Genomic DNA, 27,874 nt, shown 5'->3' with positions numbered 1-27,874 from the left:
GCAGCATGGCCGGGAAGAATGGACTAAAGCGAGGCCCTTTGGGTTGCCAGGTTTGATATTAAAAAGTGCCGCATATCATGAAACAGGATGCAGGAAAGAATGCACTTTCGATGGCAGTATAATTATTTGAGTTCCATATCGACGCAAAATATGTGGCAGTACAGCGTTTTAGCCATCTTAAATGTATAAAAGGGCTAAATGTGACCGGAGGTTAAGCAGGATAAGAATAACAGTCTGGCATCCCGTGAAAGCCAGACGTCAGTGGTCTGCGGCTGTAGTGAGTTTGCAGCTAGCTTTTGTTCGAGGGGACGTAAAATTAACAAGCGAGTAGACGTCGAGACATCAACACAAGGACATCAAACGACACGGACCACCAGATAAATGTGAAGCCTGGGATTTAACTGTGTTGTGTGAGTATATTTATCAGACAAGCTACCAGCTGGCGCTGCATAATAACACCAAGCTAGCTAGCTAGCGATTTACATGTGATAGACCGCTTGGTCTGAAAAAAATCTATTAGCATGTTTTCTTGTTTACAGAAAACAGTTTCAGATAGCGGAATGTTTACCCGTTCCTTTACGTTAAATTACTGCCCGTAAAATGATTGTCCTTCTTGGAGATATTCCGCCTACAGTATATGTCTGCTGATGCTTGCTGTATTTATTATGATACAGTCGTTTGATACAGCTTTACTTTGTTTATGGCCTAGTTAACAAAATTGCTTGTGTTTTAAGTTTTATTAATGTAGGATTACAGTAGTGTATTAATGTAAATGTAGTGTCGCGATAGAAAAAATAGAGTAAAATGCTATTTAACGTAAGGTCGAGAAATTATAGCTTAATCCCGCAGACACTGCAGCTATTGTGTACTGTCTACTGTATACTCTGGATTTTAGAGCGTGTGTGTTTGTAGTGTGCTTTGTAGCGTGTTTGGTTAGTTCATGGATCTCTACATATTGCAAAATGAATCTTTACCTCAACGTTGGGATCTCAAGGTATTTACATTCCTATCCAAACAACTGCTGCAGGTAACCTCCAAAACTCCCACAACTGTTTTCAGTATCTTGCCTGGTTTACACTAAATATCACTAACTTATAACACTGCTGTGTATTTCTTATCTTTACACTAATTGGGGTGGGGGTGCGCTCTACCTACTAATCTGTGCCTGGAGGCTCGATGCCATTTTTTGTGGCTTGATGTCATGTTGACACAAGTGGTCCCAGCTTGGCTTTTACAGCCCAGCCCTAACCAGTGGTGGGACTATTTTTACAGCGCTGCATCTAAACCAGTAGTCGTTTAGGGTAGGTTCAACGTTTATGTTGTCTCCTACATGTAGAGTTCCTGCCCTGAGCCGGAACTAGTGACTGGCCCTCCTCCTGTGAGAGTAGACCAGCCGCAGACTTTTATTTACACCCCCAACACATGTGTACAACCATATCAGAAGTACTTGTATGGTTTTGTGTAACTGCACACAGATGATGAAAGTAAAGATAACAGTGGGATGTGTTTATCTCTTTTACAATATAAATTATAGGAAACTAAATCTGGGTTGACTGTAATTATAATTTTGCATCCTCCTGGGATCACATAGGAATGTCTAGGTTAAAAAGAACCATATTTATTGTATGCTTGACCTAGTATAACAATTCACTCCCTGCACTCCGATCATTGACCAACTTCATAGATATTATGAGCAAGATGGTACTTAAAGTGAACTTTAAAAAAGTTGCAGGCTTCTTGTACAAGTTTGCATGTTGTCACACAGTGAACAAATTCCCATATATCTTTAATGTCACTATAATCACAGCTTTATTTGTTGTTTTAAAATCATTCCTGAGCATTTTCTGAGTTTTTTAGGGAAACGTTTTCCTATTTGGGGTGGCAGCTGCTGCTGAGGAGCAGTGGATGTGTTTAGGTGGATTATTTGTCAAAATAACATTCATATGAATTCTAATTAAAGCAGTGCATTGACAGTCTATGAGCTGTGTTCATTCACCAGTGAGACAGAGTAATGCTTATAAGTGGTCTTTATAGAGAAGTGTGTGTGTGTGTCGCCAGGAGAAGCAGATGGTTTAAGTTATGCTTCAGTGATTTGATACTTAAAGGTAAGGATAATTGGGTATCGCCACCACAAGTGCACCATGAATGTGAATATAATTCACACTTGTTTACACTACACACTCGTGCAAATCTACTTTTGTCAACTTTCTTTTTTTTAGAAAGTCCAACCAACTTGTGGTATGCAAGCTGACAGCTTCATAAATTTTTTAGAAATGTGGAGGTTTGGAGGTTTTAACATGTCTTTCTCTTGGGATAGGAGTATTTAATATTAATTACAGTCCGACAATAGAACCATCCCTGACAGGCTCACCACATATTGTTCTCTGCATAGCTGCACATTTGCCTCAAACTCTTCACGAGTGGCTAAATAATGAACAGGCGTTTATGCCCCCATTGTAGTTACATAGAACACCTCCCTTCCTTCCCCTTTGCACACAGCAGGTTAAACACTCCTTTCTCTGAGCACTGCATGATGTGTTCGTTTTATTAAACGCTGGTATGGTAGAAGTAGAAAAATAAATGATTAAAAAAACACAGGACTTGCAGGATTTGCATTGAATATTTACATTTATACACAGAAAAAGATCAAGAGCAACTGAATAGATTCAGCACATGTAGCTATTGTCATATCTGCATTGCATATTTGTTGGCAGACATTGCTGCACTGCTTTAAACTTTTTTTCTGTTTAAAGGCTGTGTTTCCATGTATAACTAACACATCACATGTAAATTAAGATGAGATAATCAGGTGACAATCTTAAATTTTAAGGTTTCTAGTGTTGTTGTTAGTATGTTGACAGTGTTCATGTGCACAGTTTTAAGTCTTGGATTTCTGCCATCAAATGCAGATTGTTAAACAGCCACAGCTGTGAAAGTAATAGGCATATGATTACATATGTCTGCAGGGCCACAAAATCAATTCACTATTAATCTCAGCAGCTGGTATTATTACTGCTGGTCTAATGGGAAGTTTTCAAGTTGTTCTGAGTACCTTCTAGTTGTTTTGTGTTGTAATTTTATTTAAATGTGACAATCTTTTGTCTGACCTACTGCTTTTGTTTTTTTCCCTCCTTGTCTTACACAGAAAAACAAGAGATTGTAGAAGAAATCCAGCAGCACTTTCCATTTCACTGCTCCAGCTCTCCTCCCAAACATCCACAGCTCTGGATAATTGTCCACTTCTCCCAGTTATCAACATGGCATCTTTGTTCCTACTCGGACAGTGCTGCTGAACCGCCACCCTGGACCGCCACCATGGAGAGAAAACGCAGAAAGAAATTAATCTAGCTGCTCAGGTCACTTGCATTATGGACTCATTTGTGGAACTGTGGACCTGAAATGCTCTGTTCCAACACCTGCTGACTCTTAACCAGCCGGTTGGCTGTTCCCACAGTTACAAAGAGCTCAGTCAAACTAATGGTTAACACTACTTCACAACTCAAAATGCTCCTCCTTTCCGCATGGGTCTCCATGCTTTTGGGGCTGATTGCAGGCTTCCTGCCTGTGGTGGGGATGGATGGGGAGGGAGGAGCCGAATCTACTTCAGACCACACCCCCAAAATAGATGCCCTCTCCTCACAGTCTGTCACAAACTGTTCCCAGTTAACCCTCAAACTGGAGTTCTCCACCAAAGTGGTGGAACATGGTAAGAAATTATTCTTGATGATGTGGTTTCAATGTAATTTTATCAGATGGGGAATACAGTGTTTAAAACAAGTATGGTAGGTTTATCCAAAGCCTATTAAAATGACATCTCTAAGTCACTCCATTGCACTCAGTGACATGTTTCTTCATTATTTTCATACATTTTGCTTTAAGGGATGTGAAAAAAATTGCTATTATTAGTCTCTGCAGCTGTTCCTAGAAATAAGATAAGTGAATGTGCAGTGTTTTTCATAATGAAGACGCATGTCAACATGTCAGTGAAATGATGTGGCTCAGTCATGGATGCGAAGAACTCTGTTTTAAGATGTGCTTGTTAGCTGGATGAAGTCTTTGATACATGTGGAAAATCACAGAACTGTCTCTTACACAGTAGAGTCAAGTGGAATAGTTTGTACTCATTAATGAAAGGGGCTTTTTACCCTTCTTGTTGAGTATTAGAGAGAAGATTTATATCTCCTGAAGTTTTCGTAGCACAAGACTAGGGCTGTGAGATATGACCAAAATCTCATCCGGATAACGATATGTATCACAAAATGGTGCATTTTCTGTAATTCAGTGAACTTCGGGCAACTCGACTTGTGTGAAGTGTTTTAAGCTGGGCGTCCGTGTACCTGGAGACGAGTGTTGAACGATGCATGAAACAATATATTTTTAGATATAAGCTGTAACGGCCGCCATTTTCTTTGCGAGTATTTATTGCATGGTGTGCTGCGGGGAAAAGCCTGTTCTAACGTTTGAGTCTAAGGTTTATTTTGAGCAGCTGACGGCTCTCCTTCAGGAGTCACATCATATCTTCTTTCATCTGTAAACGCTCTTCATACACTTTCACCTGGCTCTTGCGTAGGTGGTAGAAGAGGTTTGTTGTGTTTAAGTCCGTGGTTGCGGCATAATTTGGATAGTATAGTTTTCTGGTCCATGTCAGACTTTTCATAACCAAACCATATCCATGCTACAGAGGTAGCCCCTCGTTTAGGTCCTCGATTTGATTTGACTGGTCCTTTTGTTTGGAGCTACTTGGTTCTGCCTCATCTTCACTGGCCATGCTGGTATTCTCTGTGCTTGCATGGTGGCCATCCAGACACTGTATTTTGCATGGACAAACGATAGCTAAATGAAACGATAGATGTTTTGATTTTGTCATATTGCACAGCCCTACACAAGACTTCAGAAGACGTTATTCATTTGGCAAAGAAGGAGCAAAGCACAGCTGTGACTCCTGTAAAACAAAGATCTGCTGTCTTTAACATGCTGTATTTGTCCCATTTAATCAAACTACTTATGACAAATTTATTGGTGTGCTGTAGATTTACTGTTGGGTTGATTTCTTTACTTTTGGTGAAGCCAAGCTAGCTACCCACTTCTGATAGTGTGGCTTCATATTTGGGATTGCAAGTGATATTATCTGTTTTTTTTTGGGGAAAGTAATGAAGTGTAAAGTAATCTTCTATACGGACAGAGCTTTCATGCTTACTTTTAATTACTCACTTGAGTCCATCGGGAAGCTGGCTAGAGAAAACACTACAACTTTATTTTGCAGCCATTGCTAAGATTTAAATCTAACCGTTTCAATTCAATTTCTTATTCAATAGTGGACCATCCCTTGTTTTTTGTAATAAGACTAATAATAGAGTAGAGAAAACACAACAAGGAAGTTATCGCACGCGTTTTTCACAATAATTTCAAAAGTCAGTTTGTGGCATGTATGAGCATGAATTGCATCCATTCATGTCCTTCATTCCTTTGTTGCAACCTCATCCATTCAATTTTCTTAAAGCACAAATGGATCAGTAACTGTGTAGTTACATAATCCAGATATTGTATTTTGTGCCACTTGATATCCTTTGTCCTTCTAAAATTGTGGTCCACATAAACATTGAAATTTAAAACCATTTTTTGTCAGACCACTTAGAAAGCAGAGAGTGCTTTTAATGTATTTCTTAATCAACTGTTCATTTCTGACCAAATTATTCATATTAACTAACAAGATACATGTTTGCTTTGCCACTAATGTCTTAATGTAGTGTTTGGTCACAGTGGAAAGGTTGTATTTGTATTGGTTTTCACACCGCTCCATGGATAGGTGGTCTAAAAAGATGTCTCTCTCCTGAATGTACGCTTCCTAGTTGTGGATCTCGTATTCTATCTGTTCTTTACAGTATTGTCTTCTCTCTCTACAGAGTACATAGTAGCATTTACAGGGTATTTCTCAGCCAAAGCTCGCAGCCTGTACATCAGCAGAGCCTTGCAAGGTGCTGGGGATGGCGCACTGGAGTGGCACATTGTTCCAAGAGAAAACCCAGCTTCGGACTTCCCGAGCGACTTTGAACTGCTCCACATCCGGCAAGCTTCCCCCAGGAGCCTGCTGACCTTGGAGGACCACCCTTACATCAAGAGGGTGACGCCGCAGCGAAAAGTATTCCGCACGCTCAAATACATTCCCTGTAAGTCTGCCAATATGGTGTTATTGTGTGGGGAAAAGGGATCAGTGTTTCTAAGGTTGGCACGTCTGTACTGATACAGAAAGCTGTTTAGCTGCTGAATTTCACAGAATGTCTTTGTTTGTTCAGTCATGGGATGCTTTTCTACCTCCACTGTTTTAGTGGTGCTAAACAGGATTTGATATCTTTATTTGAAGTGCAGGCCAATTTCAGGGTGTAGAAACTGGACTCTTTCTCTCTCTGTGTGTGTGTGTGTGTGTGTGTGTGTGTGTGTGTGTGTGTGTGTGTGTGTGTGTGTGTGTGTGTGTGTGTGTGAGTGTGTGAGAGGTGTTGGGGGATGGGAGGAAGAACAGAGAAAGTCTGTTTGTTCACCATTTGAGGCAGTAGGTGAGTCAGTGTGGTGGGGCTTGCCTGCACGCCCTGAGCCTGGCACTGGATGAAAGACTTGAGTGTGCCCCCAGGCTGCATAAACAGATGCTTCAGTATGGAGTGACCTTGTAGTGCAACTTCTTATTATTGAAAATGGTCAACTAGTGGCGATTACAGTTTTAGATATCAAGGAAACTAGAGCAGATATGACCAAAAATATTTATCACGATATACATTTGAAAATTTTCGATAACGATAGAACTGACGATATAATTGACACTAGACAAATTACTTTACCACAACTTAATTAGTGCAAAAAACCCGATCAATGTATTTTCACTTGAACAAGCAGCTGTTTTTTTATGTGCATTAAAGTTAAATAAAAATTTAACAGTGCAAAAGCAAATTCCTCGCTGACAGTTTGACCAAAAGGCATTTCCAGTGGAAATTGGCCGACATATCCTCAGCATAACCATGTATAATATCCACAAAACTTAAAAAGAGGTTATACGCACACAATACGGTAATATTGTGAAGTGTGCTGTGCTTCAACATGAGGCTCCTGCCACAATACGGTAATATTATGTTGAAGTGCAGTACATATCACTTCGCGAGGCTCCTGCCTACAATAGCCGTAATGCTCCGACAATCCATCAAGCGGTGCGGGTTCATAGCTCAGCAAAGTCGTACTAAAACATTTGACAGGTTTTCGAGCGCCGTGTACATAAAATCGTTTTGAGGTCAGTAAACACAACCAGAATTCATACATAAGGCACACGGGATTATAAGGGGCACTGTCGACTTTCAGAAAAATCAAAGGCTGATTTTAAGTGTGCCGTATTTTCCAAAAAACACGGTAATAACGACGGCCCGCTAGCATGTGCTACCAAAAATAGTGCTTTGTTGTGTATCTGACGGACAAAAGCTAAACCAGTTCCACACTGAAGTTGCAGCATTTTTACAAAACAATTCTGGTTCATCCGTTTCATTCAACGATCCGCTTTCGCCCTTCTCATTCTCCGTCGCCGCCATGCTTTTTCCGCCATGTGCGTATGAAAACAAAGGCACTGCACATGCGTGTTTTACCCATATTCTATCGCAATATTTCATTTTCTTATCGTTGCCCAACATTATACCGGTATTACCGTGAACGGTATGATATGGCCCAGCCCTACTAGAAACCCGAATTCAGTTATCTTTAGCATCTTTTTCAGTCATCTGTGAAGCACAAACATGTTTGAAAGATGAAAGGTACTTTCAGCTGCAAATAAAGTTTGATAAACTAAAAAGGCATGCAGCTGTTTGAGGAATATGTTAATCAAAATTAAAACTGAGTCATCTGGGAAGCAGTAAAACGTCGTTATCACATGTTAAAACTGATCAGGAGCTTGATGGGACAGGCACAAAATTAACTAAATACAATCAATAACTGTATGCCATATGCAAGCATAAAATTCAAGACTTAAATGAGACAATTATTGGAAAGTATTTGCCTCAAATCAAAAAGAAAAACCAAAAAAAGTCTTGCAGTTGCTGGTGCATGTGAAGTTAACTGGTGATTCTAAATTGAATGAGACAAATAAAGTGCTTAAAATGTATAGAATACAGCCTCTGTGGTTAAATGTGGCTTTTAACTGAATGGGCTGTAGGAATGGATAAATCCTAATCTATTTTCATAATATCGATACAGTTTGATGACGTGAAACATAAAACATTTCTCGGTGTAATCGTGCTAAAGTTTGCAGCTCCTCTCTCACTGTCTCTCCATATGTACTCCCTCGCTCTCACAGTGCTCCTGCACAATGGACTAAGGCAAAGTCATTGTTAACTTAAAAAAAAAAAAAAATTGATTGTGTCAAAAACACTGGACAAAGTTAAAGGCTGTTCGGATGTGGGTTGGTGGAAAGAGATCACTTCCTTGAAAGGAGATGAGAATTGTTGGACTACACTGTGTGATTTTTTTTGCATTGTAATGTTAGTCTGTATTAAAAGCACCCGTTAAACCAGAAAAATGACACAGTAACACAAAAGGCCTGAGGGGTATACTTTAGTCTTCGACACAGCCAGGCTTTCCATGCCTAAGCTGGTTCAACAAAACCTAAAACCCCAGTTGGAGTTGATGGGTATCGTTGGGTATGATTATCAACTTTCTGCAGAAAACCGCCTTGATCTTGATGCTGCTGTTAATTTCTAAGATTTCTAAACTAACTATAAACTGGAAACATAGCCTTACTTATTACTGTGATTTAGCTAAACCACCTTCAGGACACAGAAAAACTGACTATCAGATCAGCATAGCTCACAAAGCCATTTATTTTGCTTCATGGTGCACCCCTCAGATCACCACTGGTTGTTTTTAGGTGAGGCTACCTAGTAAAACGGTAATAATTTTAAACATTTATTTCAGAAAAGTGGTTTTGTGTAGTTTAATGAAAATTTAGCAGCTCCTGACTGAGAGAACAACTCTTTAAAAAGGAAAAAAAAACCCTGGTCTTATTAAATAAAAGTGCACATTTCTCTAACTCACAGTTTGAATCCGTGAAACCTACTGAAATAATTCATTAAAAAGAAAAGATAAGAAAAAAAAAAGAAATCAACTCTGTACTCTTCTACTTCACAGGGATAAAAAGCCCTGCAGGGCACTGCTCATGCATCGTGATGACCCACTGATAATTGGTTTTGTCCATGTGATTCACATTGCGAAAAGATTGGCTTAAATTAGGCTGCTGTGATCAGCCTCTCAGCTAATAGATGTAAGAAGAAAGGGGGATTGAAGCCAGATGTAAAGAAATTACTTCCAATGAAGCATCAGAACATGATAAGCCTGACTGTGCTGTCTGCAGTGGGGGGGCTGAAGGCGATGGCAGTGACGGGGTGTTTTAATGAAGGGAGGCCTCAATTCTTGTCCTAATGTGGCTTTACAGCAGAGTGAATGATAGTTTGTCTCAATTGTGTTCTGTCCCAACAGCACCTGAACCTGCTGCACCCTGCAATGCCACCCGTGGGACCCAAAAATGGCAGTCGTGGCAATCATCCCGCCCTTTCAGACGAAGCAGCCTCTCACTCGGCTCGGGTTTCTGGCATGCTACCGGACGGCACTCCAGCAGACGTCTGCTGCGGGCCATTCCCCGCCACGTCGCCCAGATCCTGCAGGCAGATGTACTCTGGCAGATGGGACACACCGGTAAGAAAGGGCCCACTGACTGAGTCTCTGCTTTTACGCGCATCTGCTACAAAATATCATAAAATGAAGGATCTTTTAACTATTGCTTTTAAACTTTATTTCAGAAATCATATAGGTCAACAAAGCAATTAAATAAAATTGTTTAAATCTCTTTTATGTGTGCAGGTTCTGGTGTTAAGGTGGCAGTGTTTGATACAGGCCTGAGTGAGAAGCATCCACATTTTAAGAATGTTAAAGAAAGGACCAACTGGACTAATGAGAAGACACTGGATGATGGTGAGGATCAATAAATATTATGGTGAATTTCACATAACAGCGAAGCAAAGGTGGTTGTAAAAGTGTAATTTCCAGGGGGGAAAAAAACAACCTTTTAGGCCTTTTTAATGGTGCGAAGTCAACAAATGTTGTACATAATTTTTAACAAGTCATAAGTGCCTGGAGGTGTTTAAAGAATGCTGCCAAGTTGCCAGACTTGCTTCTAGAGTGGCTTTAGGAGAGCTTGGTCATTAATAATGGTAATGATTCATCCATCTGTGCTATTGGTTAATAGTAATGTCACTGCATTTACAATAACTAATGGACTGCATTTTATTTTTTCAAATAATGTAATATTAAAAGTCACAAACTTTCTGTCTGTGGAAGAGACAAAGAAAGATTATTATAAACTGCTTATCCTGTTTTTCAGGTCTGGGCCATGGTACATTCGTAGCAGGAGTGATAGCTAGTATGAGGGAGTGTCAGGGTTTTGCTCCCGACTCAGAGCTGCACATTTTCAGAGTTTTTACCAACAACCAGGTACATACAATATACAATGCACTGCTGGTGTTGGAGTGCGTTGCTGTAAAATTCATTTATACTATAAAATGTATTTGTCCCTCCCCACATACTAGGTTTCGTACACCTCGTGGTTCCTTGATGCTTTTAACTACGCCATCCTAAAGAAGATCGATGTTCTGAACCTCAGCATCGGAGGACCTGACTTCATGGACCACCCCTTTGTTGATAAGGTGATGCACACTTCGGGATTTAACTTAGAAACATAGTTGCTTAATTAAATAAGAATGCAAAGCACAGGAAAGTTGTGTCTAAAATAACCAGGTTGATCGAAAATGCGACCACATGGTTTAAAATTTGTCTAAATATAAAAATAGTCCCCAGTCTTTCTTCCTTTATGTTACACATAAAGTTTGTTTGACAATGCTCTAATAAGCCAATGAGCAATAGCCAGGTCAATTGTAAGCTCAAACGGGTCAAACCAGGCACATAAACTAATGCATGACAACATTGGGACTGCTCTTTCAAGTTTTCAGTGCTCACTGATAATTACAAAAACAATATGTCAACCTTCACAATAAGTGCTGAATAGACTAACATCTGTTTTGTTGTTACAAGATCAAACGCTCTTTCTTGATTAAAGGGCAAGATGTGAATTATGTACTGAATATAATGGGAAACAGCTCTGTCTCTGAAACCTTTTAAACAATCAGTCATCCTCTGCTGTGCATTCATGTTAACTAATTAAAGCTCCTTTTAGACATGCACCCCTGAACTTGTCAGCTTCATGTCTGAGTATGAACCCTGGTCACTGCTCTCTAAAAGTTGTTTTAGTAATCTGGGTACCTCAGACTTGATAACAGATCACTTGCAACATGCCAAAAGTCTGAGTTTATGATGGCAGATTAACTTGCACGATTATGTGTTGTCCTGCATTTTGAGTTGCTTTGAAAAAGATGATTGTTTTTGAGAAGGTGCTAAACTCTTTCCCCATATTTCAGTAGCAACACTTGTCCAAAAAATTGCTCCTCAATTTCACATGTTTTACACTTAAATATCTTGACCTGATGGTAGGAACAGTCTGTGACAAGTCACAATAACAAGTTACTTACTATGCACATGGCACAACACGGTAATTTAATTAGTCATTCGTAAGAATTTGCCCCGATGAGGAGATATGAATGATCAGTATGTAGCTTTTCTTCACAGGTTAGCTGCCACACACAATAAGAGTTTATAAGCTACAGTTTAGTAATGCACATAAATATGTTCCCATAAACATGTGTAGGATGAGGCTTCCCAAATTATCAAAGCAGCTATCAAAATACAATCTGACCTTATGCGTTATGTGCTGTTAAACCTCACACACTCCATTTTTCTCTTTGCATGTTTGACTGCAGGTTTGGGAGCTGACTGCCAACAGAGTGATCATGGTTTCTGCCATTGGCAACGATGGACCTTTGTATGGGTATGCTAATATTGCTATAACGGCAGCACGCATGCTTACAGGGTTCATCGTGTGCATTAACAGGGATGAGCAGAAGAGTCTTAGTTTAGTTTCACTTCTACTCCAGTGTTGTGGTTAAAAGTGCACATGGTTCCACTGAAATCCAGCATTTTCCACATCATAGCACCATTAGTGTAAATAGATACTTGCCTCACATTGGAGTATAGTCACTATAAAAGACTTTTTCTGTTCCTGTTCGTCTGTGTTTAATTGCAAGAAAATGCTTACTTACCCTAACAAGTTTTTATTACCTTATTTAACATTTCTTTTGTCACTACATAAAAATCACTAAACAAGCAAAGCAAGTCCTAATATTACATTTTGGAAACTGTCAGTTAAAATTTTTTTATTTTATTTTACACTAAATTAAACTGATCTTTCTCAGCACCCTGAATAACCCAGCAGACCAGATGGATGTGATCGGGGTTGGGGGGATTGACTTTGAGGACAACATTGCCAGGTTTTCTTCGAGAGGCATGACCACCTGGGTGAGTTGCTGCAAGAAAATACACCTAGAATACACACTCTGACACACACCGTCATCTTGGCAGACATCTACTTCTGAGATCTGCCCTCTGCTTTTTGAGCTGGCCAACCACGTGGTAACCTTCTGATCCCTCATCCACATCCCATCATCCACTTACTGTAGAGTGTCTCTCTCTCTCTCACACACACTCTCTTTTTTTTTATCAGCCATAGGCAAAAGCAGACATCTGCTTTAGGATCTGATTAAGACTTCATTCACCGATTCAGTGATGTTCTGTGCCCCTTCTATCAGCGCCAGCCGAGCATAACGAGGCTCTCACTCCCACATGAATCAAAAACACCCAAAATGACAGGCTTTTCCCCCCTACTTTCGGTCTCTGCTTCAGTGTTTGTTTTTTGCTGTTGTTTGACTTTCATAATAGTAATTGCATGTAAAATCTAAGCTGACGCTCATATTTTAAACAGTAGTTGAGCTTTGAGAGACTGGCTTTAAATTGCCTTGCTGACTTCAACGAGTAGGCGTAATGACATAAACTGAAACATAAGTTTAAGCTCATGAAAAACAGCCCTTTCAAATTTAGAATTATAGCTTTAGGCCTCGCTCTCTAGCAAACAGGTGGTGTGTGAGTGAGATGTATACAGTAAGTGAGCAGAGAAGAGCACTTCATAGCTCTCTAAAGGCACAGTGGAAACTAGCTATGCTTAGGTTGCTGTCCTCAAAACTGTGTTGATACAGCATGAGCAGATTGTCTCAATATGTGTACTTTTTTTGTACTCTCTGATACTGGCCTCTATTGTTAAGTGGAAAGATCAAAATATTTGAATTGGCTGACCATTGAGAATATTTTCTTCTGTGTCTTCCCCCAGTTACTCAGGCTTGCAGCAGTTTTGAGCTGCTTTTCATCCAACCATGTTCTGCATCTGTTTCCCATTTGTGTTCAGGAGCTGCCCGGGGGTTATGGCAGAGTGAAGCCTGATATCGTCACCTACGGTTCTGGTGTTAGGGGCTCAGGGATGAAGGAGGGATGCCGCTCTCTGTCTGGCACCAGTGTGGCTTCTCCTGTGGTGGCTGGTGCTGTCACACTCCTGGCCAGGTGAGTTTGATAAACTCATTATGCTATACTGTATGAACCTGAGGTATTTTACTGGCTTTCTTAATCTGACTTTCTTAGTTCTATTAGCCTTAATAACATCCCCTAAGTTAAAGACATACATGTTAAAGATAACAGAGAAATCTTGCCCAAAACAACTTGTATTGGGATGAAGAGTGCTAAAAAAAAAAACCCAAACTTTTACGATAAAATGATTCAGATTAAAGTTTTTTTATAGTCTGGTTGTTCCAGATGGCTACTCTTATTTTGCTAACTGCATTAGGGATCTATATCAGGCACAGTGTGCCAGCTGAACTAACCACCTGCATATCCATCTGTGCACACAGTCAGAGTCTGCACAGTTAACATGATATGTAGAGACATAATAGGCAGCATGCAGCACAGCAGGTTAAATTAAAACAAAATTGTCCGATAATATAAGCTTCACCTTCAATCTCAAAAGGTTGATTCTGTTCATCTGGTTTTAGTGTAATAGAATCAACCTTTTGGTATTTACTTTCCTGGATGATTGAGCATGCATCAAGACATTCACCTTCAATCTTGTAACTCTTTGAAGATCACTGTAAAGTACCTTTGGCTTGGTTTTTGAAAGCATTTCGAGCTCTTGTGGTTAATGCTAGTTGCTACCATGCTGTTTTTTGTGGGGGGTTTTGAGTAAAAATTTAAGATTATGTGTATGAGACTGAAGTGCTGAATTATCAGCTAAGCTGGCAAGCTTTGTCACATTACATTCATAAACTGTATGGGAGTAATGCACAGATATGGTTACCTGTTAATTTGCGCTAGATACGAGGCTAATAAATACTAGAATTAGACTCACCAACACAGAAGCACTTCTGAGATGGGCCGTCCCATATATTATATCAATTAAAATAGCACAAACATGGTGGCAAGGGTCACTTTGGAGGCCTAGCAGACAGGTCACTGTCAGTCATATTAGCCAATTTAACCCTCACTTGTAACTAAATGGATGATATTTAAAAACTTCCCCTTTTTTGTACTGAAGGTTTAAATGAGATTCTTATCAGCGTAGGATGACACCAGAAGTTACCAGTAGTGTAAGACTAAAGTTTGATGAGGTTTAATTACCTCCAGTGTCATAATGCCATATGAGCAGACAGAGGTATGTGTAATGAAAGTCTTTTGCAACAGCAAAAGTCAGCGTGCACAGAGCAGGTACAGATGCAGAGTATTCTCATCAAGAACAGATCAAGCTGGCTAGTTAATGAGGAGGCCATTCGGTTCTTTATAGTATGGGGGGAAAAAAAACAAAAAAAAATATGGAGTAATGTTCTCAGGTAATCGAGTCATGAAAGCATGCCTTCTGGTGCCAGGACAGTCATTAGATGCTGTGATTACTCTTACATGATGTGTGGAGCTCTCTGAGGCTCGTCTGTTGTAGCTGAAATGATGATACTGAGAAGCAAATGTGCCATTAGAGATGGTTGACATCAGAGGTTACAGGGACATAATACTGAAGTGAAATCTGGTTTAATAACCATGGTTTTGTAATCTTACATGAGCCAGCAGTGAAATGTGTCCCCGTTTCACTGTGTCCTCGTGTTGTTGAGCTGTAACTGAACCCATTTGTGAGCTCATATTGCTGAAATCAAACATCATCCTCCCCTTGTTGACAGCAGTCATCCCTCCCTTTCTCCCAGACAAGACAGACGCACTGCTACACACACCAACCCATCCCTCATCTCTCCTCCAGCAGTGTCCTGAATTTGAAGCTTAGGAATGTGACACCAGCAGATTCACAGAAACACAGCCTGTCCTCTTCTGTCCTGCAGCACTGTCCTCAACCGGGAGTTGGTGAACCCAGCCTCCATGAAGCAGGCTTTGATTGCCTCAGCTCGTAGACTGCCTGGGGTCAACATGTTTGAACAAGGCCACGGGAAACTAGACCTGATCAGAGCCTACCAGATCCTCAACAGCTACAGACCTCAGGCCAGGTAAATGTAAAAATGAGCACCGACGAAGAGGAGTTAATGGATTCACAGCCCGTTCACACACAGCAACAAGGAGTCTGTTCAGCTTCATTTTAGTGTACATAAATATTTTCCCACGCTTGTAGGCGTATGAAAAACAATTACATAACACTAAAGGAGGCCAACCCAGTGTTGTCACAGCCTTCACTCTTGGGAGGAAAAGGACTGGCTCACACTGGCAGAATTTTAGTCGCTTTTTGAAGAACTGCATGACTGACATTCAGTCTACAGAGTATCAAATACTGGCAGTTGGCTTGCAGTGAGGCTCCTGAAAGTTTGGAGCTTGCTCCGTCCTGAAGGACAGAGGTAGACTTAGTCTGCTATTTCAGTTTTCATAGTCAAAGGTGGGTCAATATTTGGCTGAGTCTTCCTTTATTGATATTGATATTGATATTCCTTTATTAGTCCCACAAGGGGGACTGTCTCAAATCTGTCTCAAACTCCACTTCTGCAGACCGAAGTTGAACCCTTACATTGATCCGTTATTAAATATCAGACTGCGTCAGGTCCATTCCACTAATATGATCATTTGGGCTGTCGCCATCTGGATTTTGAAATAGTCGAATTTCATTCAACAAAACTGGAGCAGAGATTTCTTGGATAGGCTGTACCACATAAAAAAACATATTAGTTGACTGTTGATGTGTTTTTAAAAAATGTTCTATATTAAATGTATATTGAACGGGTTTTTTTGGTTGGTTGGTTGTTTTTTTTTGTACCACTAATTTCATTGTTGAAGTTGTTCATTTTAACTTTAGAGTCTGTGGGGATTTATTCTCTTTTATAACTGAAGCATCTTTATTTATTTATTTTTTTTGCATTGGCTTAATTTTTGAGCAGCAGAATTTCCAGCATGCCTCAAATTGATCTGAGATGCTTTATATATTATTTAGCTTTTACATTTAATAAGGGCTGACATCACCTCAATTTTCTCTGCACCATGATTGGATCCCAATATCCAAATTAGTCTGCTGGAGTCGAGCTAACATGGCATGACCCCAGTCAAACTTTCTGTTTTTCTGTAGAAAAGTACTGGGGGACAGTGACATTAAACATACAGTCTTTGGGAATGTGCTTTTTTTAAAATTTATTATTTTATAATATTTTGTTTTAGTAACTAGTTCTTGTATACCCTTGTTTAGAATTTGTGCTTTTCTCCTCCCAGTCTTTCTCCCAGCTACATCGACTTAACAGAGTGCCCATACATGTGGCCTTATTGCTCTCAGCCCATCTACTATGGAGGAATGCCCACCATTGTCAATGTGACTATTCTCAACGGCATGGGTGTCACCGGCAGAGTTGTGGACAAAGTAAGCAAAGAATCCCCACACAGGCTTGCATTTCCTGTAAATAAATGGCGCTGAAGTGCTTTAGCATAATAAGTGAAGGAAAGTTGTATCACAACTCACCAGGATTTGACATCACGATGATCTAATGGTTTTCTAAGCCGACTTAAAAGTTTCTCCCTTCTGTTTAGCCCATCTGGCAGCCTTACCTTCCTCAGAACGGCGACAACATCGATGTGGCCATCTCATATTCACCGGTATTGTGGCCGTGGGCCGGATACTTGGCTGTGTCCATCTCTGTGGCCAAGAAAGCAGCGTCATGGGAAGGGATTGCACAAGGTCATGTGATGGTCACAGTGGCATCACCTGCAGAGAACGACGTGAGTCACTGTGCTGTCTTCTAAGTAGCTTTAGAGCAGCGGTTGCCAACCTCTTTGTCTGTTTTCTTAAACTAATATGAGCTCGGGTATCTTTTACCAGATGTGTTACTTCAAGTGTATATTTAGTAATTACATAGAAGTTATTTACATGATCTCAGATTATTAATTTTTTTTTAATAACTAATCACTGCTCTACAGACATTACTCATCGGCCTTCCTGATCTTTTTCACTCTTTGCAGTCGGAGGTTGGAGGGGAATTGACCTCCACAGTCAAACTGCCCATCAAGGTAAAGATCGTGCCGACGCCTCCACGCAGTAAGAGGGTGCTTTGGGATCAGTACCACAACCTGCGCTACCCTCCTGGCTACTTTCCTCGCGACAACCTCCGCATGAAAAACGACCCATTAGACTGGTTCGTGTGTTCAAATAAAGTCTTTTCACTGAATCTTTTTAGTTTTCCTTTTCTGTGCTTTTGATTAGTATTCTGTGTTTTCAGGAATGGGGACCACATCCACACTAACTTCAGGGACATGTACCAGCACCTCAGAAGTATGGGGTACTTTGTTGAGGTGCTGGGAGCTCCCATCACGTGCTTTGATGCCAGTCAGTATGGTACGAACACAGAGACTAAAAATCGCACAACAAAATGAGAATGTTTCTACTCCCAAACAATGGAGCTCCAGGCAGTCGTTAGAGGCTTTTCTCCCCGAGTGTTCATTGTTTATGGTTTAGAAAAAGATGACAAACTAAAGGATTATTTGCTCATGTGTCCCTTCAGGCACACTCTTGATGGTAGACAGCGAGGAGGAGTATTTTCCTGAGGAGATCACCAAGCTGAGGAGAGACATCGACAACGGTCTGTCACTCATTATCTTCAGCGACTGGTACAACACTTCTGTCATGAGGAAGGTCAAGTTCTACGACGAAAACACCAGGTATTAAACTCAGTGGTATGACAGTGATGATTGAGATAAGAGAATATATACGGGCTTCTGTTTTGTAAATAAATTTATGCGCGGCTTTTACTTTTGTTGCTCAGCTGTGAATTTAACAGAATCCCTGACACGTGAATTTTGTTGGATTTTCTGGCAGTGAACACAATTTTGCACATGACAAAAATGATTGTTAGTCATTGCTGGTAGTTTAAATTTCATTCTTTTGATGTAGTGTTTTGTTTTATGTCTTGTTCTGTGCAAAAACACAAATGTGGGAGCTTTTGAATGCTGGTAAATGAGATACAGTTAATGTGCTTCACCAGGATGGTGCCAGTTCACAGCAGCGAGGAAAAATCATCAGTTGTAGAAAGTGGTAGATTCCTCTGTAAACATCAAATGTTTTAATACATTTGACATAAACTGCTGTCAACTTTTTGAAAACAATTAATGGAAAAACATTTGTAAGGGGATGCAGTGCATCAGTCTAGAGCAGCTCTACACCCTTAATAATTGCAGAAAAGGCTGATAATTGGCGCAGAGTGGTTTGGATTAATTTTGCTTAATAGAATGACTTGTGCGGAAAAAATATTTTGCATCAGTCAGTTACACTCTGACTGATTTCTCTCATTTGAGAATCTCTATGCATGTTTTTTCTATTTCTGTTCCACCTGCACACTTCACTGATTAAACAGCTGCTTCATGTCATATAATGACTGCATGGGAAATTCTGTTGGGTACTGTACTGTATCACAGTTTCTTTTAATCTGCATCTATGCATCCTCAGTCTGTACATCATACGACTTCTTGAGTCGTCATGCAGAGATTACAATTACTCACCAGTGATTTCTACTCCCGTTATATCCTACCCAAGCTGTCACTCAGTATCCGCAGGATTAAACGTCTTTAACTCCGTTAAATATAGGCTTTGCGGCTTCCAAATATTATGTTGAGTAATTCAGTTTTAATTGAATGGCATTGGTTCATGTGAGAGCTTCATTCACAGCTGCCTTTTCTGGGCAAAACAACCCAGAAGACTGTACAGGGAACCTAAAAAGCAATTCTTGTTTTTATGAAATAATCTGCCAATGTAAAGTTTTCTCTGTATTGATATTTAAAGTATTTTTTTTTTTAGCATTACTATTATTTTATGAAAGATATTTGCAACTTGGAGAAGATTTTAGTTAAACTGGTTTTTGATTAATTGTTCTCAAAGTTGTTTTTTTTTCATGTGGCTTCTTATTTTCTTAGATCAGTCCTCTGCTTGTTAAGTTGAAAATATAGTTTGTTTAACCTTCTCATAACCATGTGGGATTTTTTTTTTTTTTTTTAATTTTTTTTCTTGCCTTAATTTAATGATTGTGGTGTGATTTTCTTTATGCAACCTCTAGGCAGTGGTGGATGCCGGACACAGGGGGCGCTAACATACCAGCTCTGAACGACTTGATCTCAGTGTGGGGGATGGCTTTCAGTGACGGCCTGTACGAGGGGGACTTCACCTTAGCTGATCATGACAGTAAGACATAAAAGCATACTTTTAATTTTCACACATGTATTTGTTTAAATTACATTTTATTTCATATATTTGTTACATTTTTTATTGAAGATAAAGCTTATTTTGTCTTTTTTCTTTCACTCAGTGTACTACGCCTCTGGCTGCAGTATTGCTCGTTTCCCAGAAGATGGAATAGTGATTGCCAAGAACCTAAAGGACCAAGGTGCCAGCACCCCTTTAAGAGTGTTTAACCTGGTTTAATGTTGGCCAACAGCCATGCTAGCTGACAGGCCACTTTTTAATCTGTGTGTCTTTAGTTCAGATGTAACACTCTGTGTGTGTTTTCACAGGTCTGGAAGTGTTGAAGCAAGAGACCGCAGTGGTGGAGGGTGTTCCCATCCTCGGACTGTACCAAACGCCTTCTGATGGGGGAGGTCGTATCGCTCTGTACGGAGATTCAAACTGTATAGATGACAGTCACAGGCAGAAAGGTAGCTCCTCTGTGTGTTTTTGCACAGGTACAGAGAGAAAAATTTACTTACTTGCTAATTATTTAAATGTATATTTCACAGACTGCTTCTGGCTGCTAGATGCTCTGCTTCAGTATACTTCCTACAGTATGACCCCGCCAAGCCTCAGCCATTCACACAGCAGAGTGGCACCTCCCACAGGTGCCGAGCACCCACTGCCACAGAGACTGGAAGGTGAGGAGGGACAAGGCCTGCATACTATACTGAGATGGTTTCTACTCTGTTAAATTTTTCTCGTCTTGAGCATTAGCCATATGTGTTGTAGATTCTGGGTTTACCTCTACATTGTCTTGACAGATAGCTACGTCACATACGTAGAAGAACCATACAGTTTATTTTAATTACGTGACTTACGCCATTTAAAATCACTTAATTTAGATTTCTAGTGCTTTAATACTATACTGCATGTTAAATAATCACATAACACCAGAAAACCCTCACCCTTAAACATCTCAGACATGATTTATACTTCTGCTTCAGATCTTGGTCGTAACTTACGCCAGCGGTCCCCAAATCTTTTTGCGCCACGGACCGTTTTAGAAAATATTTTCACGGACTGGCCATTAAGGTGTCACGGATAAATGCAACAAAATAAAATGATACGACCAGGACAAAAACTGTGGTATTTTGTAAAAATAATAATAAACGCGAATTCACTGTGTAATTGTGAAACTTTATTAGCAGCGTTCTCCTGAAATGCGCCAACAACATTGAGAGTAACATCCTCCTCTCTGCCCGTTAATGCTCTCTGGTCGCTATGGTAACACGTAAATATTTCTTAAAAAATAAGACACAACTACAACACAGGAAAAGACCAGAGAAACTGAGTTAACGATAACCCCCCCACCCCTCCGCGAAAACCATAATTTTCACACCCGAGCCTCAACTCTCACAGCCTGGTACCAAACGACTCACGGACTGGTCCATGGCCCGGGGGTTGGGGACCGCTGACTTATGCCATGACCCAATTGTAACCCTACACCCTAAAATTTGTGCAACCCAACGTGCACTTCCCGATAAATGCATACAACAACAACTTGAATGGTGTGGAAGGATGCCGTATAGGGATGAAAGAACAGGATGCAGATTTCATGTGCATGTCTAAATCAAGCTTCAGTCGTGCTTTTCGAAGCCTCTTATTATAGAGTCACGCCTGCTTTATGCTATGATTCACCACTGGCTGAAATTTACAAACATGAAAACTCCTTGGATGTAAAATCAGTGATAGACAGATTAAAAGCTGATCTTGTTTGGAGTTGTTTGATTTGCTATATCAACAGTCTTACAATAGGACTCGTTGGGACATTTTCAAAGTTCAAGGTTTTTTGCTCCAGCTCTACAAGTGACCTCAAGGCTCTCGCACTACATCTGTAATATGAGTAGATGTTTTACTTGACGTTTTTGGTACTCTGCTTTTTCTCTTTCTGCAACTGCCTTTAGGGAACCATCTCTACCGGTACTCCAAGGTTTTAGAGGCCCATCTCGGAGATCCGAAGCCCCGCCCACTACCGGCCTGTCCCCATCTGTCATGGGCAAAGCCTCAGCCAGTCAACGAGACAGCCCCCAGGTAGGTTCCTCAAGCAACTAAATTCTCTGGTCAATGAAACTGCATGTCCCAGTGCTCACTTGTCACTCAGACTTTATTTTCTTTGTATTTTATTTCATTTTATTTTGACAGCTGCATTAGCTCATGCTGAATTCTTTCTTGTCATGTTTTTCAGATAGTCTAGAGAATATCACAGTCTAGTTTTCCTTCTGAGCATGTTGCTGTCAACATTTTCATCATTTTTCCTCCTCACATCACTGTATACAGAAAGAGCCCAGCGGGGGGTGGGGGCCAGATTTAACTGTCACAGTGATGCTTTGAAGCAGCTCATTTGAACAGTCAAATGTGGATTTGCTCTCTTTCCTGTCACCAAATAGAACAAGTGTAAATATGAACTTAAGAATGAGGAAGGCAAGCAAAACACAGACATGCGTTTGGATTCAGTTTCTCAAACTCCTTTGTTTATGTTTTTTTTTGTGCTCCCAGTAATCTATGGAAGCACCAGAAGCTTCTCTCTGTGGACCTGGACAAAGTGGCTCTGCCTAACGTGAGGGCATACCGTCCCCAGGTCAGGCCTCTGTCACCTGGAGAGAGCGGGGCCTGGGACATCCCTGGAGGTAAGACATAAGCAAAATTTTTAAAATGCAGCTTTTATCTTGAAAAGAACATTAATGAAACTCATAAGGATACATTTATTTATTTCTTTTAAATTCATGAGACTTGTCCTAAAACACAGACAAAACACTTTCAGTTTTAAAAGTACAACTCTTACGACTAGTCACCCTATACATGGTCACACTGACTGTCCTCAGTTTAAAAAAAAGAAAAGGAAAAAAAGTACAATTTCCAAAGTTGGAGCTATTTGAACTGAACATCTCTTTGATGTTCAGCAGACCTAGCGTCACCTTTAGCACTAAGATACCTGTGAAAAGCATCAGTTAGGTCAAAACTTGATTTAGTGCATCGTGATTTGCATTTAGACTGGTGTGTCTGCATTGCTCTGACACAACTGCTGAAAGTTGCCTGATCCTGTTGGACTCCAGGCTAATAAATAATGAACAGTGGCTTCTATTATTAGGAAACAGGAAAGAAAGAAGACTTCAGACACGAGTCTAGTAAAATGTGATGAGAGCTTTGAAAAATGAGGAAACATTAGAATCTACATTGGCAGAAGGAAGGCTTTTCTTTTAGCATCGTGGGCAGTGCTACAGCCCTTTTCTTGTTGTTTCACAAAGGTTTTATACTGTGTCTGGCATGTAACTAGCACACATCACAGATTGTTGCAATGTAAAGATGAATTTCTCAGAAGATCCACTTCAGGGTACTAAATATTAAGCTTGACTCAAAAGGCGAAACAAAGCAAGTGTCCAAAGACCAGCAAATAAAGTTGGAGAATAACGTCTTTCTTCCAGCAGCTGGTAATGATTTTCATTAATTCATTGAGACAAGCGATGTGACGTAATCATGGGTGTTCACACAGAAGAAATCTATCCTGAATGTTGAGACTAGAGAATGAGAAATTTCAGTGAAGTTTAGATGTTGGTAAGAATGACAGATGAAGTAACTGTTAATGATGCAAACTTCTCTCAACTGACGTGAGCAAATGACATGGATACCAGTGGAAATAAAATAAAATAAAAAAAAATACTGTTGACTGACATATGACAGGGGTTAAATACATTACAGGGTTGCTTGCAGTGTCCAATAGTAACTTACAATGTGGATATGAAATGGTTTGGTTGGTGGAGGAAAAAGCAAAATAAATTACTGCCCTATTAGATCATCTACAGCAGAAAAACAGTACCTGAAAGTCATGTCCATAAGAAATTGATTATCTTGCCCTTTGGTGGATCCATCTGCTGCTTGCCGACGCCTCGTCAGAAATGGTCTCAATGGAAGGGTAGTTGTCAAAAAAACATTTTAGGGATGGGGAAACAAGGAGAAAAGGCTGACATATACCCAATTGCACAAGAATTGTGCTGAAAATCAACAACAGATAATAATAGTATGCAAGTAGGAAGTCAGGAAAGACTACAGCCTTCTGTAAAACACGGTGGAGAGACTGTCATATTTCGGGGCTGCTTTTCAGCCAGTGTTATTGGGGAGCTTAAAAATAAGTACTGAAAAAGTACCGTCAATTTGATCCCCTTTGCAATCATTACTTAGCATGACAGTGGTCCCAAACACACTGCCAAATCAGTAAAAAAAAAACATACCTAAATAGAAAAGACACAATGGAGCACAATCAGTCATGGGTCAGCCTCCCCAGGGCCCGTGAGATCATCTTCACAAAACGCTGAGGCAACGAACATCTGAAAAAGAGCTTTAAATGTCCCTTAAGAAGCTTGGAGAACAATTCCTGAAGTCTACTTACAGAAATGGGAAAGGTTGTTTAAGAGAGTTCAGGATATGTTGAAGGATGAAGGTAGCTTGCTGGAATTGTACAAACTCTGTATTTCAGTACTAGTTTTATATTTGCATTTTTCAGTAGTTCTGTACCTATTTCCTTTTTTCAGTACTGTATACTAATGTGGTACTAAGATTTCTAATGTTTAAAATACTTTTAGTCAAAGAGCTTCCACAGACAACAATCATTCATCACTTCAACATCACCTAACATTTTATTTAAACAATAATGAGTGAGAATAAAGGTGGTGACCTCTGCCCTCTTATTCCTTTTAGGAATAATGCCTGGCCGCTACAACCAAGAAGTGGGCCAGACCATCCCCGTGTTTGCCTTCCTGGGAGCGATGGTCGTCCTCTCCTTTTTTGTGGTCCAGCTGACAAAGTCCAAGAGCAAACCCAAGCGCAGGAAACCCCGCATCAAACGGCCCACGTACCTCCAGCAGCAGCAGCAGCAGCAGACGAGTGGGAAGAACCCCACAGTTTAGCTGCATTGTTGAACTGCAGCTGGGTTTACCTGTAAAACTGAGATGCTATTAAAAGGAAAACTTGTGTTGATGGAGCTTTGGAATTACATGGAGTCTTAATGAACTGCTGAGGCAGACATATGCCTGTCTTTAGACTGAAGCCTGGCGGACGTGAACCTGCTCCAGGAATTTTTTGGAAGCAGAAAAATTTTTTGTGCCTCCTGTCTGTTCGAAGCTGCTGGGGGTGTTTTTATGTATTTGTGGACCATTGAACAGTGTTACACATGATATAAAACACACATGGTCCTAACAATGCCTGCAGACATAGTGTCCACATTTCAGTTTCTCTTCTTTGACCCATTTCTTTATGAATGAAATGTGTTTGACTTTTATATTTATTAAATTTGCCAAGCCCAAACACATTTACTAAAATACAAGACACGTACAAATACAAAGCTGTTAGTGGAGATCCAAACAGAAACGCACACACAGACACATGAAGTGATGCTGATACTTTCAGCATGAGAGCCACAGGGTGATTAAGTTTTCTGTCAATGGTTTTATAAGTCCTGCCCATATCTGTTAAAAAGAAGTCTTTTTATGTTTTGTTTTGGGTTTTATATGATGAATGAACTGTGGTTGGGCGTTCTGTTGATGACATCCTTCCTGATCTCATGGTCAGCACAGTAGCATTGACAGAATTGTATCTCATCAATTAAAAAGCATAATCAAAGTGACCCGATTCTTTCTTTTAACTTTAATAATTTTATTAGTTGCTGATTTTTTTTTTTTCTTTTTCAATAATGCATATTTCATATATTATTTATTTTTTTTATTTATTTTTTTATTTTTAGAGCAGTTTGATCTATGAAACTGCACAATGTCAGTCAATGGAAAAACATTTTTCATTCTTAGAATTACCCACAATACAGCTTGGCGGTTGACTGTTCAGTCACAGGTTGTGTTTATGCTAGTACTGGCCAATATAGCACCGAGCCAGCAGACGATCTAAAAGAGGCCTGGAATAAGAGGACGAGGATTACGAAGTGGATCTAAGAAACTGAGGACCCTGTGCAGTCGTGGGCTAGCAATTTCGATTAGTGTTGGCCCACCCTAAAGCCTACCCGAGGTTATGACTCACATGGGTAGCATCATGTCCAAAATAAACATCTGTTGTATATTTAAAAAAAAAAAAAAAAAGGAACCTGTTTACCGAGGTTGTAAATTAGGCAACTAGAACAGTTGCTCCCTGCTGGCCATTATAAGGAATGCAGGTTTAAGACTCTTCTGCATTGCTTTCTTTTTTCAGAGCTGGAATTTGTCTCTAAGATATGATCTACAGTGGAGCATCTACTAAGCCAACTCTTCTGAAATGAAAAACTTGCAGATTTTTTTTAAATGTAAAGATCTGTAGTTGTTAACCTCAACCACTCCAGGGAGTTCATCAGACATGGCTGAGCACTCTGTAGTCAGGCTTCATATAAACTTGTCATGCACTCAGCAGCACTCCTGACACCTTAAAGAGAGTTCTTTGAGGTGAGGTGCAGATTTGCTCACCAATTACAACATTTTTAAGTCTTACATTTATATTAGCAGGGGAACAAATGGAAAAATACATGCACATATCCATATTTAGATGTGATAAAGGCAAAGAATCAGCAGTGTGCAAACTGCTGTTTCTTTTCTTTGTTTCCATGAACAACCTTTTTGAACCTTTTGGTGGTTCCATTAGTGGTTTTCCTTATTTTATTTTATTTTTTGGCATTTTTTATGTAATGTCCACTGCTCCCTGTTGGGACCAGTAGGTCCCAGTAGGACCTGTAACCACTGGTACAATGGTTACAGCTGTGCATCATGCATTTGCTTCTTTTTCTGTTTCCATCCTGTGGATGCAGTTGAAATGTATGCTCTATTCCAAAAATCAAGGATGGTTCAGTCACACACACACATCTCACAAAGCTACCTACGTGAAAAGTAATTTCTTAAAAGCAAAATACCTGGGGAAATGGCTCAAAATCAATAAAAGCTTCCAGAAGGTTTTTGTAGGGGGCATGTTTGATCATTCAACAATAAACATTTGGAGGTGGCAGACAGAGGTTTATTGATGTGCCAAAAGGTCACCATCCACAGGTAGATTGGGGGACTATATTGTTCCTGTCTTTACCCGCTCTGACCTTTAACTGCTAGACCACGTAGATGTCCTGGTGACTCGAATCCTAATTTGAATAAAAATAAAACTGAGCTGCTTAATCAGCATTAAAAATGCCATCATAGCTTTAGTCTTTGTATTAATTGCATTTTCTTGCACATTTTCTCTTCACTGTGCTCCAGGTATCACAAAGAACTGATCAAACCTACGTACCTAACATTTTGGCTCCAGTCACCACGAGCGCTAGAGAGTGATTAAAAAGTGGAGGTTAAACCTGTGACATGAGGCAGACTGCTGAGAAGAAATAATTGCATTCCTTTCCGAGGAGTAATCACAGATTGACTGGACTAATTCCACACCACTCATGGGTTTAGTATTGGTATTGGGCTGAATTCAGTGATGCAGGCTGATTTCATCAGAGGTGATGTATGCCGGTGTGCTGGGGGCTCTGAGCTTTGGCTCTTTATCCAAGCCTAATAGGCCAGATCAGCCTGTGAATCTGTCACCAGTCTTCTTGGATGATGGCTCCACTTAAGAACTAATCTCCCTCGGAACCTTGGGAAACTGGGAAATGACCCCGGAGCCAGCTTGCCGTGCTAACAAGATTTGGGAAAGCTGGTGGTGAGTGGAGGTCACATGCCCTTGTTTCCTCCAAGGTTCCCAGATGCCAGGACTTCCTGTTGGGTCAACCAGGTTGTAGGGTTATATTCTGAACGAGCAGTTGAAACATATACTGGGGTGGCTCTGAGCTGAATTCTCCAAATGATCCATTGGTTCTTCCCTTATCACATCCTACTAGTATCCAGCATGACACGCTGGCTGAAATCTAAACTCCTGCTCCTCCAGCTCTCCCAGCGTTTCAACAGCCACGTTCTATGTAAGCTTTCCTCCTGCGTGTTTAAGAAATATGCACCAAATCATCTGAATTACCCATCACATACACCTGGAAGCTATCAGAAAGCAGCCAGTGATGACGTCTAAAAATGTGCTGCCAAACCTTTGGTTAAAAATTTGAATCAGGCGATTTCTGATACTTTTATGTGCCCACTAGGATCCGTTACTAATTAATTTCCCATGTGTGTAGCTGGTGAGTCAAAT

At 40.2% G+C, this 27,874-nt stretch overlaps 1 protein-coding gene across 1 annotated transcript; it reads left to right on the top strand.

The window, feature by feature from the left end:
- Positions 1 to 25,360, top strand: mbtps1 (membrane-bound transcription factor peptidase, site 1). The gene is made up of 23 exons (XM_026172964.2): positions 1 to 410; positions 3,146 to 3,706; positions 5,904 to 6,167; positions 9,502 to 9,717; positions 9,883 to 9,993; positions 10,403 to 10,512; positions 10,608 to 10,724; positions 11,892 to 11,959; positions 12,384 to 12,486; positions 13,427 to 13,578; positions 15,390 to 15,551; positions 16,753 to 16,897; positions 17,065 to 17,253; positions 17,494 to 17,666; positions 17,751 to 17,866; positions 18,033 to 18,189; positions 19,578 to 19,702; positions 19,827 to 19,904; positions 20,032 to 20,172; positions 20,254 to 20,385; positions 21,652 to 21,778; positions 22,244 to 22,374; positions 24,440 to 25,360. The coding sequence occupies exons 2-23, from the start codon at positions 3,478 to 3,480 to the stop codon at positions 24,646 to 24,648; spliced, it is 3,255 nt and encodes a 1,084-aa protein (XP_026028749.1). The 5' UTR covers positions 1 to 410; positions 3,146 to 3,477; the 3' UTR covers positions 24,649 to 25,360.
- Positions 25,361 to 27,874: the final 2,514 nt, after the last annotated feature.

The sequence above is a fragment of the Astatotilapia calliptera genome, chromosome 7, assembly GCF_964374335.1.
Source record: "Astatotilapia calliptera chromosome 7, fAstCal68.1, whole genome shotgun sequence".
NCBI lineage: Eukaryota > Metazoa > Chordata > Actinopteri > Cichliformes > Cichlidae > Astatotilapia > Astatotilapia calliptera.
The sequence above is the reverse complement of the archived record's forward strand: the minus strand, read 5'-3'. Positions and strand labels throughout refer to the sequence as shown.

Excerpts from the sequence above, each read along its gene's own strand:
- mbtps1 (XM_026172964.2), top strand. The coding sequence starts at position 3,478 with ATGGTTAACACTACTTCACAACTCAAAATGCTCCTCCTTTCCGCATGG. Across the intron at positions 12,487-13,426 it reads CGAGAGGCATGACCACCTGG|GAGCTGCCCGGGGGTTATGG; the intron begins GTGAGTTGCTGC and ends ATTTGTGTTCAG. Across the intron at positions 21,779-22,243 it reads GTCAACGAGACAGCCCCCAG|TAATCTATGGAAGCACCAGA; the intron begins GTAGGTTCCTCA and ends TTGTGCTCCCAG.